Source organism: Zophobas morio, unplaced genomic scaffold (assembly GCF_036711695.1).
Source record: "Zophobas morio isolate AGI-343-1 ecotype UQ-CSIRO unplaced genomic scaffold, CSIRO_AGI_Zmor_V1 ptg000006l, whole genome shotgun sequence".
In the NCBI taxonomy this organism is placed as follows: Eukaryota; Metazoa; Arthropoda; class Insecta; order Coleoptera; family Tenebrionidae; genus Zophobas; species Zophobas morio.
In genome coordinates, this window is record NW_026972111.1 from 7010088 (window position 1) to 7037672 (window position 27585).

At 33.5% G+C, this 27585-nt stretch overlaps 2 protein-coding genes and 1 long non-coding RNA gene across 4 annotated transcripts in view; all 3 read right to left on the reverse strand.

The window, feature by feature from the left end:
* Positions 1–458: 458 nt before the first annotated feature.
* The window catches only part of LOC135123039 (uncharacterized), a 76919-nt gene continuing 49792 nt past the window's right edge, over positions 459–27585 (reverse strand). The window contains exon 3 of the long non-coding RNA XR_010279525.1: positions 459–558. This is a non-coding gene — a long non-coding RNA (uncharacterized LOC135123039). The remainder of the gene's footprint in view (positions 559–27585) is intronic.
* LOC135123036 (fibrinogen-like protein 1) lies at positions 9104–10916 on the reverse strand. 2 transcript variants are annotated; one of them, XM_064047536.1, is made up of 4 exons: positions 10813–10916; positions 9827–10679; positions 9557–9778; positions 9104–9506 (listed from the first exon to the last, which is right to left on the reverse strand). In XM_064047536.1, exons 1-4 carry the CDS (start codon positions 10885–10887, stop codon positions 9349–9351), a joined length of 1308 nt encoding a protein of 435 aa, XP_063903606.1. In that variant the 5' UTR covers positions 10888–10916; the 3' UTR covers positions 9104–9348. The 2 variants fall into 2 exon arrangements, with proteins under 2 accessions (XP_063903606.1, XP_063903605.1); XM_064047535.1 differs by having other exon boundaries at positions 9557–10679.
* LOC135123037 (fibrinogen-like protein 1) lies at positions 12269–14585 on the reverse strand. Its single transcript, XM_064047537.1, has 4 exons — positions 14498–14585; positions 13252–14364; positions 12976–13203; positions 12269–12926 (listed from the first exon to the last, which is right to left on the reverse strand). The coding sequence occupies exons 2-4, from the start codon at positions 14033–14035 to the stop codon at positions 12739–12741; spliced, it is 1200 nt and encodes a 399-aa protein (XP_063903607.1). The 5' UTR covers positions 14036–14364; positions 14498–14585; the 3' UTR covers positions 12269–12738.

Consider the following 27585-nt stretch of genomic DNA (forward strand, 5'->3'; position numbering starts at 1 on the left):
ACTTCATTAAATACCAGCAGCCAGGAATCCGTTCTAAAATCCATCACTCATTTGCATAAGCAACAGTTGACACTGCTGAATATCCCAGTATTTATTGAGTGTTTGCTGGTGATTCTACAAGCAGTACCTAATAAATAATGTATAAACACCTTTTAAGTACAACTGTGGATGAAAGAGCAAACTTTACAGTTACAAATTGAATTTTTGGCGGAGGATTTTCGCCGGAGCAGAAGATTCAGCGTGTGTGGCGCAACAAAGTTGTCGCTGCCCGCATTTAACGGAAAATGGAACACAAAAAAGAAAAATGTATCCATTAGTTAACCTGGGTAGTAATGTAAGCATGTACATTTTTATTAAGTCGACACGCAAATAAAAGGTGGCGTTGTAATCTTCTGACTGTGATCACCATAAATTTGCATTAATACATAAGAAAGTCATCGTTTAAGACTCACCTTCAAAAGCTTGACTGGTTTTGCTAAATGACATCAAACCTAATGATCGGAGGTGTCTCGGAAGAACTATACGGACAGTTACACACCATTAGTTTTAATGTCGGATCTGGAAAAAAAGGCATTTTATAGTACAACTATAACCAAATCACTCGTGTGTGATATATTACTGTCATTACTTTAAAATGGCTTGTTATATTGTTATTAGCATGAATTTTTTTAAACCTTGATGGTGGTCGAGTTTATAGACATGTACAGGATGGTTGAGGCTGATTGTTTTGTTTTCCGCGATTAAAATGTCAAAAAATTTTGAAAAACTGTCAATTTTGAAAATTTTAAATGTGTTGACAATTTTTGAAAGTAATTCCTCTTTGTACTAGTTGATTTAAAACCTTTATAAGCGTTTTTTGTTATTATTTTAAAAAATGAAAAAATCGATAAATCTGAAAAAGAACAAAATTCGGAAAACATCGTGGTGTTATGTTTGTTAATTTAGTATGATATCAACTCTTTAAAATAAAATAACAATATGTATAGTTTTGGAAATTTCATTATACCCTATAAAATTTTGTTGACAATAACGAGACGGACAGTAGTACAATGGTAAGAATTATTTATGGCTCATACCAGTGCATCCGAATTTGTCGGAGAACGTTTAGCAGATAGTTGTACTCATAAAATAGTGGTCATTTTCGTGCGTGAATAGCGATGGTCCCTGTCCGGACCTGGACTATTCTCCTTTCTAACATCTGGGAATTACCGGCACGCGACAAATTTAAGTTGTAAATATCTCTTGCTATTGTACAACTGTTCGCCTCGTTATTGCCAATAAGATTTTACAGAGTAGAAAAAATAATCCAAAACTATACTTTGTTCGTATCACTTGTACAAAGTCAGAAGTTTCGTCCTGTGTCATTTTCGTCAGTTTTTTCGATTGTTTACTAGATCAGATTGATGTATTATTAAAAAAAATACGATTTCCCATCTAAAATATCCCCGTAATACATTTATTAAATACAGATTCATTATTGTTAAAAAAACACTCTATTGTTTGGTTTAAAATATTGTCTCAAAAAGTTCTCGTTTTTAATTTAAAATTTTCTGTTATTAAACCAGGAAATGTTTATTCTTGTGGATTTTATTCTACGTAAGTGTTTAGGGATTATGGAAACCCGCAGTGAGGAGGCGGAGTAGTCTAATATACTTCGCTGCTGGGTATGTTCTGATAAGTTACGTAGATACAAATAAAAATAAAAGAATTTGTTTCTTACTAACTCGAATTTACTCGTGGACTGAATTGACTGAATCCTCCTATACCTATACGTTTCTCTCGATGGATCGAGAACGCCGTTTCGAGGGTTTTCTGGGCCCGTTGCGACATCCGCTTCCAGGCTTTCCTTTAGCGAACACCGCGCCGAGCAGTCGATGAGTCATACTACATACTAGAAGAAACACATACATACTAGAAGACCCATAGGCGTCGTACCGGGGCGGCGTATGGGTTTATTTCGTCACAATACATTCATAACAAGTATATTTACCTATCTACGAAAAAGCATTGAATTTTATTCACATTCTTATAAAGACAATAAATTGCAGATAGATAAAAATATCTATTTATATTTTTCTTAATAAAAACCTAATAATAACCAATAATATTGTGTCTGCCGAGTCCACCTTAGGGACGAGTTTAATCGCTCTGTCTACAATACTAGACAATTTTTAGAGTTGGCCAATTTAGTAAAATATGCCTTTGTTTTATTAGATATAGAAATTTACTTCAGCCATCTGTACTTTTTTTACATAACAGAGCAACAATTTGCATAATTTGTTATTTAAATAAATATAAATAAATAGTTAAATAAACAAATATAGATTTATTTGCCCAATAGAATAATTTCATTCAGAGGAGAAATTAATTACAGTTCTTTACCAATAATAATACAAAATAAAGGAAAAATATTAAATTCCTTAAATATATAAATTCAGTAGCTACATTTGCAAAATATCATAATTTAATAGATTTATATTAACCTAATTTTAACGTAAGTTTAATTCTAATATTTCAAAAGAATAAGCAATTAATTGACGGCTTGCAGCAAGTAATTTTAAAACAACAAGAATGTTCCCTAATTCCTGGTCTTTACTATATCCATTTTTCGCCTCGTTGTAACGTGAGGATTATGATTATTAATCATAATATTTTACGAGCTACGAATAAAAGAGACAGAAAATACTTTGTAGACCTGAATGTACAAGTGTGTTTTCTTTCAGAATTTTTTTTCTTATATTAAATTATAATATAAATATATAAAAATGATATATAACCACAATCCAGAGCTTTTTGAACCTTTATTACTGAAATTAAAGATTGCCCTTAAAAAGATGTGTTGAATAAGCAATTTATTGACGGCTTGCAATAAGTAATTTTGAAACAGAACAAGAATGTTCACTAATTCCTGGTCTTTACTATACCCATTTTTCGCCTCGTTGTAACGTGCGGATTATGATTATTAATCATAATATTTTACGAGCTACGAATAAAAGAAACAGAAAATACTTTGTAGACCTGACTGTATAAGTGCATGTTTTCTTTAAGATTTTTTTTCTTATAATAAATTATAATATAAATATATAAAAATGATATATAATCACAATTCAGAGCTTCATTACTGAAATTAGAGATGTGTTATAAGTGTGGCACATATTTTAAGTTTCCACTACAGAATAAAAACAATGGCGTTCACACAATCTCAGTTTATTTATTTTTAAATTAACAAACAGCAGTTTTTATTCTAGTTGACGAAAAGCATCTACAGTTCTTGTAATTTTGTACTTTTGGTGTAAATATAATCCATTTTCTTTGACTTCTTAGCTTTGAAGATGGCACTAGAGAGTGCTGAAACCTTGCATTTAAAAAAGATGTGGCGGCATTCGAATTTTTTGTTTATTAATATCGTGGCAGCTTTATGCAAAATGACAACAGAAATACTAAGTAATTATGTATTAGCTAATTTTTTAAAATGTTTGAAAAATGGTCGAAAATATAAAAAATGTCAAAATCAGTCTTATCACTCTAACCGCCCACCCTCCCTCTATTTTCTTAGAAGGTATGTAATTTGCCAAAATCAGTTTTTTTCTTAGCAAGAATAAGTGGCCCCGCCCACCCACCCTCTTTTTTCTTAAAATGTTCGTCATTTTCCAAAATCAGTCATATCTTGGCAAGTACTAATAGAGTAGTAATAGATTTTAATTTGTTTTTAAGACAAAAATAACTTTCAAATTGATGGTAATCTGACAAAACGAAAATTCTATTAAAGACAAACGTTCGAAAACCCAAGGCTGTCTTTGATAACGTTTTTTGTTGCTGTGTCAGTAGAAGGCACCTTTTATGGCAAATTCATTGCAAATTTGTTATACGGATTGGAAATAGACTAAAAACGCCGTTTGAATATAAGTATAGTAAGCTCACTTGGCATATACCTAGTAAAACTTTTATGACTTAAGCCAAACTATTATCACCATAACGGACAATATGTATTTAATAATTCTTGCGGCTCGGGAATATAATGCACATAAGTCATAAAATTTTAATAGGTACATGTCAAAACTGAGCTAAGAGTAAACAGTATTTCGAAAGGGTTGCCGACGCAGTAGGTCATGATTATGCACACCCGCCTTTAAATTTAGTTACAGAAAACTAACTAGATGTCAATTTTATCAGTTTGAGGTTATGATTTAAAAGAAACGAGAAGTAGGAACTGCAAACTGTCTCATTTTCCCCTTCATTTAAAAACGAGATTGCTTTTATTATAAAAATTGTAAGAAATTCGTAACTTTAAAATTACTATATATATTTGATGTATAGTCGTCCAGAGACTCTAATTTTCTGAATGGCAGGGACCGATTATTATGCTATCAATTACTCGTTTTTGGTCTGAAGTTCTACTATACTATATTATGACCTTCTTTGTTGAGGGTGTTGACAGCATAACAATAAGATATATATATAACTTTAAAGCTTATGGACGACTATACTGTCACAATTTTCACAGCATCTGTACAAAGAATTATCTTCAGAAATTCGGAACCGATTACTATTTTCTATTACACAACATTTTATATCAAAACGCTAAACAAAATTTGTTCATCAAGCCCTAACACAAAATTGGTGTAAGGATATTTAGAACTTCCCTCGCCTCTGATGTAGTCCAGAAACTCCACCTACTTCTAAAAATGATAAAAGTGCAATTAAATAAAACCAGTTACCTACAAACTAATGTATCATAGTCTCTGAATTCGTCCACGTATCATTTAATAACCCCATACTCCGCCACTACCTTTGATTCGAACGCATAATGTTACGAAAACACACTTTGTCGACTTTTGTACATCTGTGATAGTAAACGCAAACTTGATTAACCATAGCTTAAAAAATATGAATGATATGCCTGTGTTTCTAGTGAGTTTACTTACTGGAAAATGTTCCGATCAACATAGCAAATACGCGTGGATTACCAATAATAAAAAAGTACTGTTCTTGCAAAAACAAGACGGATTCATGAAGCACAAGTACAGGCGTATATTATTTTATAAATTTGAAATGACTAAGCGAAATTTTAACGCAACGTCATTACAGTGCGGATGCTTAAACAAATTTTGGTTAGAGTTTTACCATCTACATGATATTCCTAATACACGTATAAAATTCGACTAGAATCGGTCCGGAAGTTATGCAGATTATCTCTCTAATAAAAATCGACACAGATGTTTGTAATATAGGGTCACAAAATGTCCTGGAGCATGAAGTCCTGGAACCGCTGACCTCAGAGTTGAATATGTCCATCGCTGAATGGAAACGGGAGACCTATTTTTTGTACTCTATGGATGATGAAACGTCGAGAATATAAAAATGCGCCTTAATAAGTGTCGAGCAGTAACGGAATCAATTTACAATTTTTTTTTAATTATTTATGTAAGTGCCTTTTTTCTTTCCTGTAACTAGTATACGACATTTTCAATATATCATGTACATCACACGTGACCATGCTTGCATTGTTAATTATACTGAATTAAACAATTTCCTTTTTATTTATGTCAATCAATCAAGTTTTTTTGTATCCCTTGGGCTCTGAATAGGATACATTATTTATAATATTAACAATTGGAATTCATTTCAAATATTTTCCTTTCTTAGCTTTTCACTTGCATTATTTGCAGTCCTTGATTTCATTTAATTTATACATAATTTTAGATAAATTATTAATTTTTAGTACGTTCGGTTGTATGACCGTTCAGATAGTCGTGTTACAGTAATAAAATAAGAACCTTTGACTAAAGTTATAAATCGTAACGTAAATTATTAATAATGGATGATATCTGACAACGGGGAATTGTACAACCTAACCTCACTTTAACAACTTTAACGCCACCTTGATGATTTTTCTATTATTTGCATTAAAGTACGTATTTACAAACATTACAAATCCATGTTTTATTTTCGAAGTCGAACAGTGAATTGTGTAAATTTTACGGTTTACTCTTACGTGGTTCAAGGTGAAAGCCAGGCAGGGGAGAGTGGAATTGTTTGGTAGGTTGACCGTAAATCTTTTTAATACAGATATATGTTATCCTATTTTTTGTTTTATAAAACAACTAAAATCGTTTAATAGTTTTTTTTTTATTTTCAGTACTATCACCAGACTTTTTAGGCAATGACTATATTATTTGACGATACTTCCAGCACGATGAGTCGTTGCTCATTCTGCATACAGGTGCACGTCAATTTTTTTTGTGTGGTAAAACTGGTTGTCAGCATCAGTTTGCTCCGTTTTCCCTTATTATCCCACCAAAATGTTCATGATGTCAATTTAAAAAGTTGTTTGGTAAACCTTGCGGTCCAAGAAAATAATGATGCAAAAACGAGTCAATTTCTTTTAGTTCTGCGAAGCGTACTGCACTGTTTTATTTGTGTTTATTTTAACTTAGTGTTAAAAGGTATAATTAGCAAAGTTTAGGTTTAGATGTTTCATTTAAAGTGAAGACTCTTCTTCGGACTCCTGACCTTTTCGCTCTCTGAAAAATCCTGCTGAAACGGCCAATTCTCCTCCTCGTTTTCCATCACTTGTAAATCAGACGAAGGAAATAAAAATCGCAATCGCCGCAAACAGTGTATTAAAATTCATCGTGTTTCTCTCAGTTACACGCAATCGACGTTTTTGCCGACTTCCTGCTGAACTGCACTCTATATTTCCAACCAGTATATCGCTTATTAAAAATCAGCTCGCTAATTATACGGACCGGTTGGATAATTTCTTTTTTCTACTCTTGTTCTTGCACCGTTCTAATTAAATTTGATCGAGCGACTAACTCTTGCGGAAAAATGGAACTATCTCGTTGTGATTAATTAGAGAAATTATCCGAGAGCTTAAAAACGGCGAATTTCTCGCAAAAGCTCCATGTTTAATTCATGAGCCGTTGGACACTTTCAACAAAACGACGATTGTGCAGTTAATTACCGTCGAGACCCCTTTTTTGCGAAAACGTCAATATGTGAAAAAGCGTGTCTGTTCAGCAACCATGAAGTTCTTGATTGAATTTCGCATCGCACAAGGCGCAAAGGTCGACCTGTGTTTATGCAATGAATCATTTCAGAATTATGCTAATTTTTGCCGGCACCCCGTATTTAAAATCGTCATGTGTGCCGGGTTTCGCTGGGAGATTGCGGAGTGGAAGTTTCCGAAGAAGTCAGCATTTTCAATTTATTCTAACAAGCGAGCTATTATTGCTTCTATTGTTGACTGGTATATTAGACGAGGCTGTTGGGATTGAATCATTTCATGCTGCTTTTACAATTTCTAGTTAAAAATAAATTGATTGTTGGATAGAGGGGCGTGCGAACTTTGATTTTTGGATTACTTACTTGATTCAGATTTAATTTGTTGCTTTTATGGAGCTTGAGTAAAACGTGTATTTGCTTGGGTTTTTTTTCTCGAAGTACTATTATAATTGCGAGAGTACTGTTAAGGAAACTAGAAATTCTAAAACTAACAGGATGTGCAATAACGGAGCGAAAAGAAACTGATTTAAATTTCTTTAAACGTACTACGAGAATGCAAAAACTTAAAAACTGGTCTAAAGGCATTTAGATTGAACTTCCCTAGCCTGTAAAGCAATCAGTTCTGCATGCACGTTGCGAATTCTTTTATCATTTTATATTCTATTTAATGTTGATTTTTTATCCAAACAAACAACAATTGTTGTGCAATTCATTAATAGGATTTACGTTTCGTTAATATGCGACTTCCTGATTTCCTCTTAATGCTATCACTTTCACGATATAATTTTATACATAACTGAGTATCCTTCCTAGTAAATACATATATGGGAACGAGGGATACATCACAACAAGACATGTATTTTTTATATTATATTCTTAGAATACTAAAATTATGATTTACTTGAATTAAGCAGCAACACCAGAGAATTTTTCACAAAATTTCATGTTTTATCACTTGATATTTTACTCTTAATACTTTTCACCTACGAGATGTTGGCACACGTCTACAACATAAAGTTTTAAAAATAAAATGAGCAGTTGGTCTAACTGTGTCCGCTAAGTAATGGAAGAGCAGAAAATTTATAGAGAGCGATTAATACTGAAATTATTTATTGATTTATGTGACGACGGTGGTGATGACAGCAATTATTTCCTAAGCGATTGATATATGCATCTAAATAACGTATTGAAATCGTACTTTTTATTTAATGAAAAACAAAATTTGTTACCTAGTTTTATGTTGATGTATTCAATAATAACCGTCATTTCGCTACATTAGTGAATGTAAAAATAAACTCAAGTACGGTCCTGCAATGCTGATGACAATACTCCGTTAGTTAATATTTTTATAGCCCCTTGAGGTTAAGAAGTAATAAAGATTTGTGAAAGTGTGCAAGGAGTGTGATTACCTTTAATATTGTAGTTTTTTGATGAAAATTTTGTCGTTAAAAATTTCAGTGGTTGTTAACAAAGATTAATTTGTACGTTCTAGACTAGTTTAGTCTTAGTGCGAAATAGAAACGGTAATTTGTGCAATTGTCGAAATTACAGCTTCAACCATTTCATTGACAGCACATTACATGCACCACCAAGAAGTTTCTGATTATACTCTTGCGCTATTATTAGACGTTCTCTTTTTGAACGAACTTCATGATTATTTATTGGTTTTTGATTAAGTTTAGTAATTGTACTGCAACCACCGTATGATCAACTAATTTTGGTGTTTGAAACTACGGACGAGGTAAACATTGTCGGGAATGGGTTCACACGTATATGCTTGGATAAGTGTATGGTTGTTTCACATCGATAATGGTTGAGTTCTATATTCAGTTTCGGATTTGATTTTTGTTTACCTGATTGTGATTACTACTGCAAATTAGTGAAAAAAAAAACAAAGAAAATACCTTTATTGTTAATGTAAATAAATCCATCCTATTTGCACATACAATTAAGATTAATGAATAATAATTAGGAACAATCACACTTAATTCATGCATTATGAGCAAGCATACAGTATTTCATTAACCTATAGTTGAAAAAAAAAATTGAGTTGTAATTAAAGCCAAATTTTAAAAATTATGGACTTTTACCTCTCACCTTAGATTTCTATTGTTTCGGAAAAATAAATGCTCCAAAGTTATTTCTTTGTCCATGAACTACAACCCAACAAATCCAGTTTCTTGGAAAAGTTACAAAATTTGATTTTGCGAATTTTTATTTATTTCATGACACCTAAAAGTTACAAAATATGTGTAGATAGCACCAGTTACACTGTAAGAATCAAAATTGGCAAAATGTGTTCCGAAATTTCTGATGTTGCTCCAAATACTTCTACTCAATTTACCGTGGCCTAATCATCATCCTCGCTTCTTTAAGACTGTACGCGAAACCATGAAACGCACCCCACTTAATTCCAGACATAGAGCTAATTTTCCTGGGATCAACATGTTTTCCAGTCAGACAGGCGTGATAGCAACCCGTGTACCACCAGCCACCCTCTACAAGCACACTATTTCAAACTGTCCACACAAAATTAACCCATAACCACCAAAAGAGGTAGCACAGCTTCCGGTGTGATCTTTATCGGCAGTACTAAATTTCGCCCGAATTTGATATTTCAAAGAATCTTCAATAATTCCTCTATTTCTTCCCAAAGTTTTGAGCGGATAACTCTCAGCTTCGTTTCCTACCACAAAATCGTCATACAACGCATATACCTTTAACAAGTCCCAGTCAATCATCTCCACCAACAAGTCAACTCGTTTGCTATCTAAACGATAAAAAAGCGATAAGTACTTTTTGAACAAACAAAACTTACTTGTCAGTTCGTAGAGGTGGTCCAAACCTACCCAATGTTCCCCTGACAGATTACCAAAACCTTGCTTATAATCAGTCCAGTTTAGGTAAAAGTTTTGCGACCCGTCAAATCGATTGACGACGGAAGTCCACCCACCGTCATAAGACGACATATCACACCAAACTAGAAAACTTTGCAAGGAAAGCCTCGGCTGTATGCGATAAATCCCAGAAGTGTTAAATCCCCTCTTCTGGACTTCTCTACAGTCTTCTGGTACAGACCTACATTGTTGGATTTCAACAAGAATCTTTTGTTGCGTCTTAGCCAGTTGGTTTTTTACCTCGTCAAAGTCTCCCAGTCCGGCGATCTCGGCTTTCGTTTCGTTAAGCTGAGCTTGCATATTTACCTGCATTAGTTTTTCGTTATCAGAAAGCACAGACTTCATTTCGTCAACGATATAGTTCTTTGTTTCATTTAGTTTCTTTTTGAGATCAGAAGAACAAGCTACTCGTGACTCTCTCAGTTCTCCTATCTCCTGAATAATTTCGTTGCTTGTTTCCATCAGTTGCTCTTTGACGCTCTGACAAACTGACTGGATTTCTGAGGCAAGATCCTCATTTTTAGAAACAGCAAGTTTTGTCGATTCTTCTGAAGCGTCTATTTTAACAAGAATTTCATTTTTCGCTTCGGTTAACTGCCTCCTAAAATTTTCGTCTGTTTTGGGAATAATTTCGTTTTTGATTTCTTCAATAATTTCCTGCTTTATATTTTGGAGATTGCTGAGGGATTCTTTTAATGCGTTGACTACAGAGCGCATTTCTAATTGTGCATGGTCAAGCTCCGACGGGCTTGTGCTCGTAGAAACCACAGAAAACTAATGATAATAACAAATAAGGTTTGTTTGATAAGTATTCACTATGTCTATATTACTGTGAATAATCATAAACTTCTTAAGAATAACACAGTGTTGTCAAGTGATTTCAAATGAATTTCAAAATTATACTTACGTTTTCTGTGCCATTGCTAATCACGAATTCGTTTCTGAGCAGAAATATTAATAATAATAGAATTGTTGCAACCATTTTCAGCGTCGGCAATTATACTACCAAATTTTAATCGAAGATTCCACTTTGTAACCTCGTTGTTGATATGTGTAACCCTTGACCAAATTTTTGATAAGAATTAAAAAGTTATCACGAAATTGAAAACATGCACAAAAATTATGCCAGTGGGTAAACAAATATTGATCACAGTGTTATTAATTTAGCTTGACAAATTTTTAGATCAGGAACATCAAAATAATAATCGTCGTGCTAATGATATACTTCATTGTCCAAGAGTAAAGTTCTCAGTAATACTAGAAAAATAAATAATATTATATAATACATATAGACTGTAGATACATTATATAAAGATTTAGTCCAAAGCTATTTACACAGAACTTCACTATTCCGTGAAGTAAGTCCAGCAAATCTCAATTTTTGAAAATATATACATAAAGTTTCAATTTGTAAAAACAAATAATTTAATTCCTTCTAGGACGAGCGTATCACGCGGAGAACCGCAATTCATATTCATCCGAGACGAGAGAACTAAAAGGGCTTACGAATTCCACTTACGGTCATTGCCGCGATAACATTGAATGGAGTAGTTTCTTATACGAAGAGCGGATCTCACAGAGAGCGACAATTCAATTCCGCCGCGACGAGAGAGCTGCCTTGAGCAAAGCTGCATATTGCGTGAATTAGAGCAATTTCATCCAAACCCTGACGATCATTAATCTCTATATTTGACTTGTACTGGTAGCTTCTTTTTCGAAACTGTCTTAACCAGAAACCTATACAGGCCATTGTTACCAGCGTTCCTGGGCCACATTAGTAGTCAACGCTGGTGGTGAGCTTACAGCCTTGAAGCGGCAAGGCGCTTTCCTTCAAAAATAAGACACCAGGAGTCCAAAGGGGATCCTTTCAATAAAAAAGCACAAGATTTTTTCAAATATTTTTCAAAAAAAAGGCCTACAAGAATTTTTAAATTCTTCTAAAATAAAATACTAGGTACCTGCGAGATTCTTCCGAATTCCCAAAAATGAAAAAAACAGTGCCCTCGAGATTCTTTCTATTTTTTTGTTAATGAAACTCAAAGGACCTCCGAGACTTTTTGAAGTTGTTCAAAGAACCAAAGGCAGGGGCGCAAAAAACACCAGGGTTCCTCAAGATTGTTTCGAATATTTTTAAAATAACAAAATTTAATGCCGCTTTAATTTGGTGGAAATGAATTTCAGGCGAACTGGGACATCGACTTTGACAAAAATAAATGGCGTCGTGAATAAAATTTACTGGAATTTTTCGTTACCCGACCTAAGTGGTTGTAACGTGGTGCTAAGAACATATACATTAAAAAAAACGAAGAAAATACCTTTGTTATTAATCTAAATGGATCCCTGCTGTCTGCACATGCAATTAAGATTAATGAATAATAGGAGTAATTCGGAACAATAATATTTGATTCGTGCGTACACTGTTTCATGAAGCTAAAGCTCAAAAAAAATGCTTGAAATGTAATAATTAGAGCCAACATTATGGCATACAGAAAAAATATAATAGAAAAACTATGGCATTCCAAAATTTGACCACGTAAGGAAATTCTATAAATATTTCAAAGCTTATAAAATAATGGACCCTTATTTTTTTGCATTATTAATCCGCTTTGTATCTGACCTTAAACATCTGCTGCCTCGGAAAAATCTATGTTTTGAAGTTAATTAGACAGAACTTCCTCTGCCCCTAAAGTACAATCCAACAAAACCAGTTTTTTCCGAAAATTATAAAATTGGTTGTAGCGAAATTTTATTTATTTTAAGACACCTAAAAGTTAAAAATATGTGTATATAATACCAGTTACAGTGTAAGAAACAAAATTGGGAAAATGTATTCTTAAAAATCTGGTGTTGTTCCAGATTCAATATACCGTGGTCTAATCATCATCCTCGCTTCTTTAAGACTGTATGAGAAACCACGAAACGCCTCCCAGTTAATTCCAGATCTAGGTTTTGTTTTCCTAGGATCAACATATCTGCTAGTCAGACAGGCTCTATAGCAACCCGTGTACCACCAACCACCCTCTACAAGCACATAATTCAAACTATCCCCATAAAACTAACTCATAATCACCAAAGTAGCTAGCACAGCTGAGTGTGCCACTGTGATCGTTATCGACAGTACTAAATTTCGCATGAATTTGATATTTGAGAGAATCTTCAATAATCCCTCTATGGCTCCCCAATGTTTTGAGTGGATAACTCTCAGCTTCGTTTCCTATTCTGAAATCGTCATACAACGCATAAACCTTATACAAGTCCCAGTCAAGCAGCTCAATCAACAACTCAACTGAGTTGCTATCTAAACGAGGAAAACGTGATATCTACTTTTTGAACAAACAAAACTTACTTGTTAATTCGTAGAGGTGGTCCAAACCTATCCAATGTTCCCCCGATAGATTACCAAAACCTTGCTTGTAATCAGTCCATTTTAGGTAAAAGTTTTGGGAACCATCAAATCGATTGACGACGTAAGTCCACCCACCTCCATAATCAGACAGTTCACACCAAACCAGAAAACTTTGCAAGGAAAGCCTCGGCTGTATACGATAAATCCCAGAAGTGTTATATCCCCTCTTCTGGATTTCTCTACAGTCTTCTGGTACAGACTTACATTGTTCGATTTCAACAAGAATCTCTTGTTGCGTCTTCGCCAGTTGGTTTTTCATTTCGTCAAAATCTCCCAGTCGAGTGATCTCGGCTTTCGTCTCGTTAAGTTGAACTTGCATATTTACCTGCATTCGTTCGATATGTTTTTCGTTATCAGAAAGCACAGACTTCATTTCGTCAATGATGTAGTTCTTCGTTTCGTTCAATTTCTTTTTGAAATCAGAAGAAACTGCTACTCGTGACTCTTTTAGTTCTCCTATGTTCTGAATAATTTCGTTGCTTGTTTTCGTCAGTTGCTCTTTAACACTCTGACAAACTGACTGGATTTCTGAAGCAAGATCCTCCTTTTTATAATCAGTAAGTTTTGTCGATTCTTCTGAAGCGTTTATTTTAACAAGCATTTCATTTTTAGCTTCGGTTAACTGTTCTCTAACGTTTTCTTTTGTTTCAGATACAATTTGTTGTTTTGTTTTTATCAGCTGATTTTCTAGAAGTAACTTCATCGAATCTGTTTGTTCGTTCATTTTGTCAAATATTTCATTTTTGGTTTCTGTTAGTTTCTTTTCAATGTTCTCGATTCGTTTACTCTTTCTTCCAATTCTTTAAACTTAGAGTCTGATTTCATTGTTGAATCTGTTATGGCGTTCATTAATTTGTCCTTTAGCTCTGTTAACTGTCGCCTAAAATTTTCGTCTGTTTTGGAAATAATTTCGTTTTTGATTTCTTCAATAATTCCCTGCTTCATATTTTGTAGATTGCTGAGGGATTCTTTTAATGCGTTGACTACAGAGCGCATTTCTAATTGTGCATGGTCGAACTCCGACGGGGTTGTGCTCGTAGAAACCACAGAAAACTGATAATAATAACAAATAAGATTTGTTTGATAAGTATTCACTGTGTTTATATGTCTGTGAATAATTAGAAACTTCTTAAGAATAGCACAGTGTTGTCAAGTGATTTCAAATGAATTTCAAAATTATACTTACGTTTTCTGTGTCATTACTAATTACGAACTCGTTTCTGAGCAGAAATGTTAATAATAATAGAATTGTCGCAACCATTTTCTGCGTCGGCAATTGTACTACTAAAGTTTTAATCAGCGACTCCACGGTGTAACCTCTTTGGTGATATGTGTAACCCTTGACCAAATTTTTCATAAGAATTAAAGGGTTATCGCGAAATTAAAATCATACACAAAGATTATGCCAGTGTGTAAACAAATATTCATCACAATGTTATTAATTTAGCTTGGCAAATTTTTAGTTTAAAAACATCAAATTAATTATAGTTGTATTAATGATATACTTCATTGTGCAAGAGGAAAGTCTCAGTTATAGTAGAACAATAAATAATATTATTGTTAGTAGTACTAAGTGTTTATTTTTTTACCCTACGGGCTTAAAAGATTCTTGATTTACAACACTACAGTCTTTCATAATATCCTTGTCTACCCTTGTGATGTTCTTTCCCTGTTTCCTTTTTTTTTCCTTCCAGCATTCATACAATATCCTACATCCCTCTCTTTTCTTCAACCTTTCATCATACTTTACAGCTCTTTTCCCAGTATATACTCTTAATTTCTCTCGTTTACATTCTTCTCTTACTATATAACCTGGCGTCTCTTTCCGTAGCCCTAACATCCACCTCAAATATTTTTCTTGTACTGCTTCCATCTCTACATATTCCTTCCATCCGCATATCTCCACTCCATACATTAATACACTCCTAACTAAACTATCAAACATTTTCATCCTTCTTCTTACGTCATGTTCAAATATTCTCTCACCTATACTCCACACCATTCCCATTATCTGCATTGCTTTGATCCTTCTTTCTCTTATGTGTGCTTTTACCGTGTTAGTTGTTGTAAACTTAAATCCTAAATATTTAAACTCCTTTACTGTGTCTATGATTCGATCTTCCCAACGCCACACTTTTTCCTCCCCTTTTCTTCCTTTTTTTCTAAACACCATCATTTTTGTTTTTTATACATTTACCTCCAGTTTATTTCTTTTAAAGTATCTTTGCAGATTTTTTTTCATCTCATTCATTCCACATTCATCCTTCGCCAATATTACCAAATCATATGCAAATGCCAAACACCATACCTTTTCTCTCCCCACCACAATTCCTCCCGCTTGTACTCCTCTAAACATTTCCTCGATATCGCTTATGTAACAAGCAAACAAACTGGGACTTAATGGGCATCCCTGTCGCAGTCCTTTCGTCGTCCAAAACATTTCACTTTCTATCTCTCCCACTCTCACACTAGTCACTGTCTCTTTATAAATCTCTCTTGCTGCTGCAATTAACTTTTTACTCAGTCCTCTTCTCTACATGCATTCCCACAAACACTCTTTGTCCACCGTATTAAACGCGGCTCTTAGGTCTACAAACAGTGCATATACCCGACCTCCTCCCTTTAGCAACTCTTTTTCTGTTAGATAATGTAGGATATATACATTGTCCATAGTCCCTCTACCTCTTCTAAATCCCGCTTGACTTTGGGGTAATATACTCTATTCGTTCATCTCTGTCATCAACCTTTCATTTAACACCACTGCGTACAGTTTATATGCCGTATTTAGGAGAGTTATTCCCCGATAATCCTCTACTTTTTCTTTATTACCTTTTGTATGAATTGGGTATATTTGCCCTACTCTCCATTCCCTGGAAAAACCTTTACCCGTCCACACATCATTCATTAACTCGCTCAATCTTTCAAATATCTCATCCGTCCCAAATATCCACACTTCGTTTACCAACCCATCCCTCCCCGGTGCTTTTCCTCTTTTCAGTCTTCCTACTTGTTTTCCTACTTCCTCTACTCGAATCTCTGCCTCCCTTTCTCTACCACCAATCCCGGTTTTACTATCTTCTCTCTTCCTTTCCATTCAACAGTTCGATAAAATGTTTCTTCCACTGTATTATAGGTATGTCTTCATTAATCGTGATTTTCTTCTTCCATTTTTTATTTATAATTTATATACTGCCATGCCTTTTGCTCAGTTCTTATGGCTTCAATTTTTTCTTCTTCTTCTTGCTGTATCTCTTCTTTCTTTTCTTTGCATCGTTTTCTATAATTATTTTTTGCTTGCTAGTACTCTTCTTTTATACCTTTCCCCTTTTTCCACCTTCGTAAAAATTTCATTGCTTCTATTGTTAAATCTCTGCATCTGCTATCCCACCATCTGTTTCTCTTTTCTAAATTTCTCGTTACAAATTCTTTTCTTATGGCTGCTTTTTCAATTTCTCTTTTTAATTCTTCCATTTTGTTTTCAGTTCCTTTTTCTTTAAATTCCACTTCCAACATTTTTTTTTATAATGCTCAATTCCTTTTCCATTCCATACTCATATCTTCATCTCTTTTCCTACTTCCTTACTTAAGTATCCGGTCCCTCTACTTATGCCACTTTTCTAGTGGCATGTGATCGGAGTCCACTCTTTCTCCTATTTTGAATGTTTCTACCTCTTCTTCTGCTAATCCGTTTACTATTACGTAGTCTATTACCGATTCCCCTCTTTTACCTATCCAGGTAAATTCCCCCTCCTCGTCCACTTCCTTCACCCCATTCAAGACTTCCCAAGCTCTTTTATCAATTAATAAAATCAATAAAAATGCTCCAGTTAAGTCCAATATTACTAATACTACCAGTAAAACGAGGGTAATGAAGACCTTGATAATTGGTACTTCTCAAGTCACCAATGAAAATGGAGATGCTCTGGAACATCGTAGTAATGAGTTTGTTGCTGTCACTAGGCGACGAAAAAGGGACATTCATGTCACAAGAGTAAATCCTGGGGTTAATATTAGTAAGATTGAAGATTACATTAGGAATAAATTACAGTGTGTTTGCAGCGCAAATGACAATATGGACAATATTCAATCCTTTGAACTTAAACAATTAAATTCTAAGTTCCCTGATAAATACAGTTCCTTTAAATTATTATCAATCGATTTCTCATTAATTGAAAAAGTTTTGGATCCATCTTTTTTGCCAATCGGTATTGCTGTTCGTAAATATTTTAGTCCTCGTAGTGTACGAAGACAATCAAATTTTCAAAAAACTCCAGATCATCAAACTCAGAGTTAACTATTTATTATCAGAATGTTAGAGGGTTGAGAACTAAAATCAGTGATTTATATTCTAATGTGTTGTGCGAGAACTATCCGATAATTTCATTAACAGAAACTTGGCTTAATGACACATTTTTTAATGGGGAAATTATAGATGATAGATATGTTGTTTACAGAAAGGATAGATCCTTTTTAGAGACGAATAAAGAACGTGGTGGTGGTGTAATGATAGCTGTTATAAAGAATATTCCTTCTATTTACTTTACTGCAAATTGATACTCTTCAAAGAGAAGAAGTTTGGATACTAATCTCATTTAATGGCATTCAAATTATAATTGGAACTGTGTATTTTCCTCCTAATTCACCCTTAGCTGTGTATTCTGACCATATATCTTTGGTTGATTTTTTAATTGCTGATTATCCTGAAACTACAGTATGTATTGTTGGTGATTACAATTTGCCTGGATTGAGCTGGAAAAGTGATACTAATTGTAATTATTTAATACCTGTTAATGTTGTTTCAATGATTGAAAATTAATTTGTGACAATTTCGCTGTGGGTGGTCTTTTTCAATACAACTTTATATTGAATGGAAATGATGTAATTTTGGATTTAAGCTTTAGTAATACTGAACTTATCATTGAAGAATGTTTATCCTTATTACCGAAAGATATAAATCATCCTGCCTTTATTATTACAATTAGTGACATACTCTTGCCTTTACTAGATCATACTATATACACATCTTATTTGGATTTTAAGAAAGCGTCATTTGATGTAATTAATACCTACCTGGAGCAAATTGATTGGTTTACCATGGAAAATTTTTCTCATCTTGATGATTGTATGTATTATTTTTATTCTCACATAAATTCTCTTATAACTCGTTTTGTTCCTATTGTTGTTAAAAAAACTCAGAACAACTTTCCTTATTGGGTTGATAACCATACAAGATCTCTTATTGTGAAAAAAAAGAACCTCATAGGAATTTTAAGGTAACTGAATTATATTCAGATTACGTAAAGTTTTGTGATCTTAGACGTACATGTAAGTTGGCTATGAACTTGTGTAGGAAAAATCATATTCGAAGTGTTGAGCAGAATATTATTGTTAATAGTAATGGTTTTTGGTCATTTGTCAAGAAATCAAAATCTAATACAGTGGGGTTTCCCTGTTCTATGTTCTTAGGTGATATCATAGCTGATTCTTCTAAATCCATTGCAGATTTGTTTGCTACTTATTTTCAAACTGTATATACGGTAGCTGATACTGATGTTAATATGAGTTCATCAAATTGGAAAGACAATCTTGTTGATATTAATTCATTTGAAATATCCACCGACCTTGTTTTGTCTAAATTACTTTCCTTAGATTCTTCTCTTAAAATAGGTCCAGATGGTATTCCATCACTATTTTTAAAACAATGTGCTCACAATTTATGTTTTCCCCTACAAATTTTATATAAAAGATCTTTACAATTATCCAAAGTTCCTACACTATGGAAAATTTCTTATGTTACACCTATTTATAAGAAAGGTCATCGTAGTGATATTTCAAACTATAGACCTATTAGTATTGGTTCACCTATAGCCAAAATATTTGATTCAATTACATGTGACATTTTGTCTTTCCATGTAAAAAATATCATCCTAGATGAACAGCATGGTTTCTTTAAAGGGTGTTCGACAACTTCTAATTTAATGATATTTACTAATTATATAGTTAATAATATGGAAAATGGTTACGATACTGATTGTATTTACACTGATTTGGCAAAAGCTTTTGATAGGGTGAATATTCGTATTCTACTATTAAAATTGGCTAAGATTGGAATTGGTGATCCTTTACTATCATGGATAGATTCATATCTAAGTAATCGAAGGCAATTTGTAATTATAAATGGGTTTAAATCAAAATGTATAATTCCATCTTCTGGTGTTCCGCAAGGTCCCCATTTAGGGCCTTTGCTTTTCTCTCTGTTTATAAATGATATCAAAGATGTTATAAAATCTAGTCAGTTTTTACTATTTGCAGATGATTTAAAAATCTTTAAAAAAATTACTTGCCCCTCTGATTGTCATATGATACAATCTGATTTGAACTTTTTAGAATTTTGGTGTAAGAAAAATGGACTAGAATTTAACATACCTAAGTGTAAGGTTTTAAGATTTAGTCGCAAATTATGTTCTGAACATTATAATTATACATTGTGTTCTATTGTTCTTGAAAATGTGACCAGTTTTTGTGGTTTAGGAATTACTATTGATAGTAAACTCTCTTTTACTTTTCACATAAATAATATTGTTTCTAAAGCAAATAAAATGTTAGGATTAGTAAAAAGAACCTGTGGTGAGTTCACAAATCTTAGATATTTTATTGTTTTGTTTTCATCTTTTGTAAGGTCGATCCTCGAATACGGTGTTACTATATGGTCTCCTTATTATAAGATGCGCAGTCAAAGAATTGAAAAAATTAAAAAAAAATTCGTCAAATTTCTGTGCTATAAGTTCAAAATATTTTTCAATAGCTATAATTATACTATGATAATAAGTTATTTTCGGCTTACGTTACTTTCTAAGAGAAGAATAATGTTTGATATGTGTTTTGTTTATAAAGTATTATCTGGTATTATTACTTGTTCAAATATTTTAATTTTATTTATGATACATGTTCCATCTCGTCAAGTAAGAAATTCTCACTTACTTTCAATTCCACATCATCGTACTTTGTACGCGTTTCAATCGCCTGTTAGTCGTCTTGCTAGACTGACACTTATCTATAATGAAATTGAGTTTGTGGGAATTTCTTACACCAGGTTTAAATCATCGATCCACAGGAAGATTTTAATTTAGTGTTGTAACTTTTGTATGTTTTTATTATTGTAATTGGTTTTTTTTTTGACCGTTAATAAACATCATCGTCATCATCATCATCAATTCCCATAGCAATTTTCCGTCTTTGTATTTCTACTTTATCTTTCGATTTTCGTGTGTTCTTCCCGTCTTCTTCCCTGCTTTTGTTCCCTATTCTGGCATTAAAGTCCCCTCCTAACAGTAGAAATTCTTCTTCAGACTCTTCGATTTTTTCTTGTAATTCTTGTTTCGTGTTTCTCATTCCTCTACTATTGTGCAGATTCTCCATCTTTTTTTATTTACAGTCAGTTTTCTTTCAACCATGCCTTCGATTCCTATCGCCCCCTCTTCTATTTCTTTTATATCTTTCTTCACTCGTGTTATGATTCCACCTTTAGCTCTCCCTTGCGTTTTTCTTTTTATGCCCCTTGCAATTTCCACTGAAATTCCTTTGGCAACACGTCTTTCAGTTTGTTCCAGTCTCTCTCTAGTATCCATATTTCTGTTAGTCCCTCAAAATCAAAATTTTTCACCTAGTCCCAAAATAAATTATCTTTCTTTTTCATACCTGCAATATTCCAAAAGAGTTATTTTAAACCACGTTTATCTTTCCCATTCCCCTATTATGTACAAAATCGACATTCTTAAACCTAAAATCTTTATTTGTCCTATCATTATTACCCCTCCCCTTTCTGTTTCTTTCTTCGGTTAGTGCTGACTTGATTTGGGAAATTTTTCTTCCAATTTTCCTTTATTGTCATTCCATGTATACATTTTGTCCCCTACTTCCAGCTTCTTATATCCCACCCTTGTTGTGTATCCTCTTTTTCGTTCCTCTTTAGGTACCTCTCTAATTCCTTTTTGAATTTTTTGCTCTTGTACTGTCCAATCATTATCAGTATATATTCTCTTTCCTCTCAGTTTATTTTTATTCTTCATCACCTCTTGTTTTTCCTCCCAAAGTGTCTTAACCAGTATTTTCTTGCTTTCCTCTTTCCCTATAATTATTGTTTCCAACACTTTTACTTCTACCTCAATTTCTTTTTTCAAAAATTCCTCTACTTCTTTTGCATCTGTTTTTCTCTTATTTCCATACCCGTAATTATGAAATTGTTTCTTGCCTCTCTTTTTTTTCCAACTTCTTCTCTTACTATCACGCAATCACACTTGTTACCCCTGAAATTCACTCTTTACTATGACTTTAACTTCAGCTGTTGCTAACAATGTGCACTCGCTCGCTGCTCAACCAAGAATCCCACAAAAAGCCTTATAGTATTATTGTTAGTATAGTCCAATAAATCCCAGTTTACGAAAAATCATAAAATTAGATTTTGTAAAAACAAATTAAGTATTTGATTCCTTCTACGACGAGCGAATTATGGGAAGAGTCGCAAATCCCAACGATCCGAGACGAGAGGAATGTCTCGAGCGAAACTGCAGCTGCTAAAAAAAATCTTCTGTGATACCCATGCATAAAGACAAGCTTTATCTAATTTTACTTAGAACAACTCAATCGTTAGACTTTTTTCCAAACGGGACTTGAGTCAAAATTTTAGACAAAGAATTCTTTCAAGAAGTGCAGAAAGCGCCTTTTATTGTTTCCGTCACACCGAGCAGCAAATGAGCCACCTCTGCCCAAACCGTCAAAAGATCAAATTTCTCTGTCCGGTACCAATCCGAGCAAGCCGTCACGATTTCCGCCATTTTTCCTTCATTAAACGCTTCCTCTTCGAAACATTGGTAGCTCTCTCGACTGTACAAGTCGGAAATTCCATCTCACCTTTTTGACGTTGAATGAAGCGAGCGAGGTGTGTCTGATTTTCCATTATTTCGGTCATGATTGAAAATTAAAATCTTCCATATTCGTTACGTAACCTCTTCAGAATGTCAGCGTCAAACAACACCTTCCACCAAATAATGAATGACTATTACGTCGATCCCTCCACCGATAACGCGAATAATTAGCCGGTACGCTCAGAATTCTGCCCATGCGGCGAATAAGGAAAAAAGGAGCGAAGAAGAAGCCATTAAACGCCGTGTCAATGGGAATGTTAACTCAGACTTCCTTATCTGCAAATTGCTTAATAAAGCGCTGCTTCGGCTGCAACCGGAGATTTTTCCCTCGGTGGTTCATGACTCTCGTTTCTAATTAATATTTGACCAGGATCGTAATTAAAATCTACGGGTTTCGTGCGTATGGGTGCGTTTTTGCGGAGAAGGACGATGGTAATGTTCGTGAACTCCCCTTTCGTGTTAATGTTGCAAATTACATTATTATTTATTGCATCGCAATTAAAAGTGCGCGTATCTAATTGGCAAGTCCTGATTAATTGGCGCTTCCTGTGAAAGTTGCATTTTGATGCTGAAGAAAGGAGATTAGTTGGATAGGTCGAAGGGTTGGGAGGGAGTGCGTGGGTGTCCGGCTGTTCGGTTTCGCATTAAAATGTGGCACTAAATCGACGTTTTGGAGAGGTATGGCGCAACTAAGCCATCGATCACGAGCCGATCGATCAATGTCCACGTCGCGGTGTGGTACTTTAACAAGTTTACTCTAGATTAAAACTGAGGAGTAATTTTCACGGATATTTTAAACTAACATGCGGCAGCGAGGTCGAAACAAATCAAATAATATACAGTACTACTAGTAGACTATAAATAGCTAAAAATGATTGCAATGTGAACTCTTTCAACGTCCACTTCGGGGTGGTCATAGTAATCAATAATCATAATCATTAAGATAACATACAATGTTACCGAATGCCCGCTCCAGTTTTTTAGTTTGTGTTTGTGAAGTTTCTGGTACTAGGATAGATACAGGTTGCCAAAAAGTATGGAATATCTCGGGAACGGTTAGTTGGATCTTCTTGGAATTTGGGGTATACTTAAAAATACTTAAACTCTATTCCTGGACTTGGATAAAATATTTCCCAAGTATGAAAACCGAAATTTACTTCGTCCATCTGGTTCCAACAAGATGGAGGACAACCTCGCTTCGAATGTCAAGTACGGCATTGCTTAAATGAAACAAATTTATCCTGGAAGTTCGATAGGACAAAGAGGAACAGTTGAGTGGCCAGCTAGATTACGAGATTTAACCCCACTTGACCACAAAGTATCGAAGAACTCCAAGAAAGAATATTAAATGTGATTGCTGATATCCCTCTAACATTCTAACAGATTCATTTGAAAACTTTGTGCAACGTATTTACAATGGCCAGGAATAAAATGGAGAACATTTCGAAGATTTATTGTAAAATTATTGTTTTTTGAATATTAATTTATTAGAATTTAAATTGATTACTATAAAGTAAAGACTACTATGTATATTAAGACAAACATAAAGCTAAAGTTTAGGCCCCACCCATACCTGCCCGATCTCAATTCTCAACTGTGATGAAATTTTCATTCGTTGTCAAATCGAGGGGCGGAGTTTAATTCTAAGATCCATATTTGTCTACAAGAATTTACCATTTTAAACGTGTTTTAACTTTCTTGTTCTGAAAAGACGACTACATATTTTGGGGAAAAAAGGCAAAATATAAGCCCCGCCCACCCGCCCTATTTCAACTGTGATGATTTTTTTTTATTCATCGAGAGCCAAAGGAGCGGAATTTAAATACAAAATTCTTATTATTTCTCTAAAAGAAATTAGCATGTAAGACATTTTTTTGAGTATCGTGTTATTCAACGAATTCTATGTATATTAAGAAAAAATTAAAGCCAAAGATTAAGCCCCACCCACACTTGGCCTGATCTAAATAATAATGAAGTTTTCATTCGTTGGCATTTTGCTTTCTTGTTTTAATATGTGTAGACTTCTTTTCACAACATGAAATTTAAAACATATTTGTATAAGGAATATCGATTTTGCAATTAGGCTCCCCCTCATAATTGGAAAATCCATATTTCTTTGCAAAAACCATTTTAACCATGTTTTAAGTTTCTTGTAATGAAAAGATGGCTATGTACAGTTGCGGGCCCCCAAAAGTGCACAATAATTTTCTCTATTGTAAATGTATCTTCAAATTATGGGCGCTCGATTAACAAAATTTGTGAAATTTGACATTTTGTTTATTCAAAAATGCCACGCCACTGATGGTAAGTAGCCAGCGCATATTAAGATAAAACTGATTTTGGCAAATAACATACCCTCCAAGAAAAGAGAGGGTGGGTGGCCGGGGTTAATAGCTGTTAAGATAAAACAAATTTTAGCAGGTACTGGAAATTATTTTTTATTGAAATTTCACCTTATTACCTCGAAATTGAACTTTTATTCAAGAAAGTTCACTAAAAATTTCCACTTTTATTTCTAAACTGGAACTTCTTCCCTGAATATTTTGACAGCATAACACAAAATTTCGCACCATTTAACTGAAAAATTCTACAATTATCTCATAATTTGTTTATGTTACAGAGAAATTTCGTCTTATCACCCAAAGTTTCAAGTTATTAATTCGAAATTTCGATTAAATGGATTCGAAATTTATGTCTAATTAGCAATTTCGAAATTTCATGTTCATGAAGTTCTTATAAGGAAATTTTTACCGAACTAATCCCAAATATCGAATAATGGAAAATATTTTTTATTAAAATTTCACATGATTACCTCGAAATTGGACTTTTATGTTGAAATTTCGTCTTCAGTTTTGAATTAAAACTTCAACAATGTTAACTCAAAATGTCAACTTTTATTTCGAAAATGCGACTTGTTCCCTGAACATTTTGACTAAATAACACTAAATTTCGCACCAATTAACAGAAAAATTCTACAATTGTTCGAAAATTTTTTCATATTAAGTACATGGAAATTTCGTTTTATCACACAAAGTTTTAAGTTATTATATCTAAATTCCGATCAAATCAAGTCGAAGTTTTTGTCGAAATAACTGCTACGAAATTTCTCATCTGCCAAAATCAGTCTTACCCTAGCAGGTACTAGTCCCGCCCACCCACCCTCTCTTTTCTTAGAGAGTATGTAATTTTCCAAAATAAGTCTTGTCCTAGCTAACTAGCAGGTGCTAAAGTAAGACTGATTTTGGTATATGACATACTCTCTAAGAAAAGACAGGGTAAGTGGGGGGGGCTAGCGCCTACTAAGATAAAACTGATTTTGGCAAACAACATACCCTCTAAGAAAAGAGAGGGTGGGTGGGCGGGGTTAATAGCTTCTAAGATAAAACTGATTTTAGGAGGTGCTGGAAATTACTTTTGATTGAAATTTCACCTTATTACCTCGAAATTGAACTTTAAAATTATTGATGAAAGTTCACTCAAAATTTAAACTTTTATTTCCAAACTGGAACTTCTTCCCTGAATATTTTGATAGCATAACACTAAATTTCGCACCATTTAACTGAAAAATTCTACAATTATCTCATAATTTGTTTATGATACACAGAAATTTCATGTTATCACCCAAAGTTTCAAGTTATTAATTCAAAATTTCGATTAAATGGATTCTAAGTTTATGTGTAATTAGCAATTTCGAAATTTCAGGTTTATGAAATTCTTATCAGGAAATTTTACCTTCTCGTGGCTAAATTTTTAATTCAGCTGAATTTATTCGAAATTTCTAGTTGTAAAAATTTGTATTCCTTACTGGGCAATTTTTACTGAACTAATCCCAAATATCGAATAATGGAAAATATTTTTTATTGAAATTTCACATTATTACCTCGAAATTAGACTTTTGTGTTGAAATCTTGAACATTTTGACTATCTAACACTAAATTTCGCACCAATTAACTGAAAAATTGTACAGTTATTGCAGAATCTGTTCATATTACACAGAAATTTCGTTTTATCACACAAAGTTTCAAGTGATTAAATCAAAAGTCCGATTAAACCATTTCGAAATTTTTGTCTAATCGGCTACTTCGAAATTTCAAGTTCATAATGTTCTTAGGAGTACATTTCAAGTTTTCCTGGCTAAATTTTCAATCCAGTTGAATTGATTCTAAATTTCTAGTTGAAAAAATTTTGATTCCTTACTGGGAAATTTTTACTGAACTAATCTAAAATATCGAATAATGGAAAATATTTTTTATTAAAATTTCACATTATTGCCTCGAAATTGGACTTTTATGTTGAAATTTCGTCTTCAGTTTTGAATTAAAACTTCAACAATGTTAACTCAAAATGACAACTTTAATTTCGAAACTGCGACTTGTTCCCTGAACATTTTGACTAAATAACACTAAATTTCGCACCAATTAACAGAAAAATTCTACAACTGTTCGAAAAATTTTTCATATTAAGTACATGGAAATTTCGTCTTATCACATAAAGTTTCAAGTTATTATATCTAAATTCCGATTAAATCAATTCGAAGTTTTTGTCGAAATAACTGCTACGAAATTTCTCATTTGCCAAAATCAGTCTTCTCCTAGCTAACTAGTAGCTGCCAAGATAAGAGTGATTTTGGCTAATGAGATCCCTCTAAGAAAAAAGAGGGCGGGTCGGCGGGGTTAGTACCTGCTTAAATAAGAACGATTTTGGTAAATGACATACTCTCTAAGAAAAGACAGGGTATGTGGGCGGGGCTAGCGCCTACTAAGATAAAACTGATTTTCGCAAATAACATACCCTCTAAGAAAAGAGAGGGTGGGTGGGCGGGGTTAATAACTTCTAAGATAAAACTGATTTTAGAAAGTGCTGGAAATTATTTTTGATTGAAATTTCACCTTATTACCTCGAAATTGAACTTTTATTCGTGAAAGTTCACTCAAAATTTCAACTTTTATTTCTAAACTGGAACTTCTTCCCTGAACATTTTGACATAACACTAAATTTCGCACCATTTAACTGAAAAATTCTACATTATCTCATAATTTGTTTATGTTACACAGAAATTTCGTCTTATCACCCAAAGTTTCAAGTTATTAATTCAAAATTTCGATTAAATGGATTCGAAATTTATGTCTAATTAGCAATTTCGAAATTTCATGTTCATAAAGTTCTTAGAAGGAAATTTTAACTTCCCGTGGCTAAATTTTTAATTCAGATGAATTTATTCCAACTTTCCAGTTGTACAAATTTGCATTCCTTACTGGGAAATTTTTACCGAACTAATCCAGAATATCGAATACTGGAATTTTTTTGAATTGAAATTTCGCCTTATTACCTCGAAATTGGACTTTTGTGT

What these genes read in the sequence shown, in the direction of transcription:
- LOC135123037 (XM_064047537.1), bottom strand. Translation starts at nt 14,035, where the DNA reads ATGAACGAACAAACAGATTCGATGAAGTTACTTCTAGAAAATCAGCTG. An exon ending in CCACCTCTACGAATTAACAA is followed by an intron (nt 13,204 to 13,251) that starts GTAAGTTTTGTT and finishes TTCCTCGTTTAG; the next exon opens with ATAGCAACTCAGTTGAGTTG. An exon ending in CAGCTGTGCTAGCTACTTTG is followed by an intron (nt 12,927 to 12,975) that starts GTGATTATGAGT and finishes ATGTGCTTGTAG; the next exon opens with AGGGTGGTTGGTGGTACACG.
- LOC135123036 (XM_064047535.1), bottom strand. Translation starts at nt 10,887, where the DNA reads ATGGTTGCAACAATTCTATTATTATTAATATTTCTGCTCAGAAACGAA. An exon ending in TTAGCAATGGCACAGAAAAC is followed by an intron (nt 10,680 to 10,812) that starts GTAAGTATAATT and finishes TATTATCATTAG; the next exon opens with TTTTCTGTGGTTTCTACGAG. An exon ending in AAGCTGTGCTACCTCTTTTG is followed by an intron (nt 9,507 to 9,556) that starts GTGGTTATGGGT and finishes GTGTGCTTGTAG; the next exon opens with AGGGTGGCTGGTGGTACACG.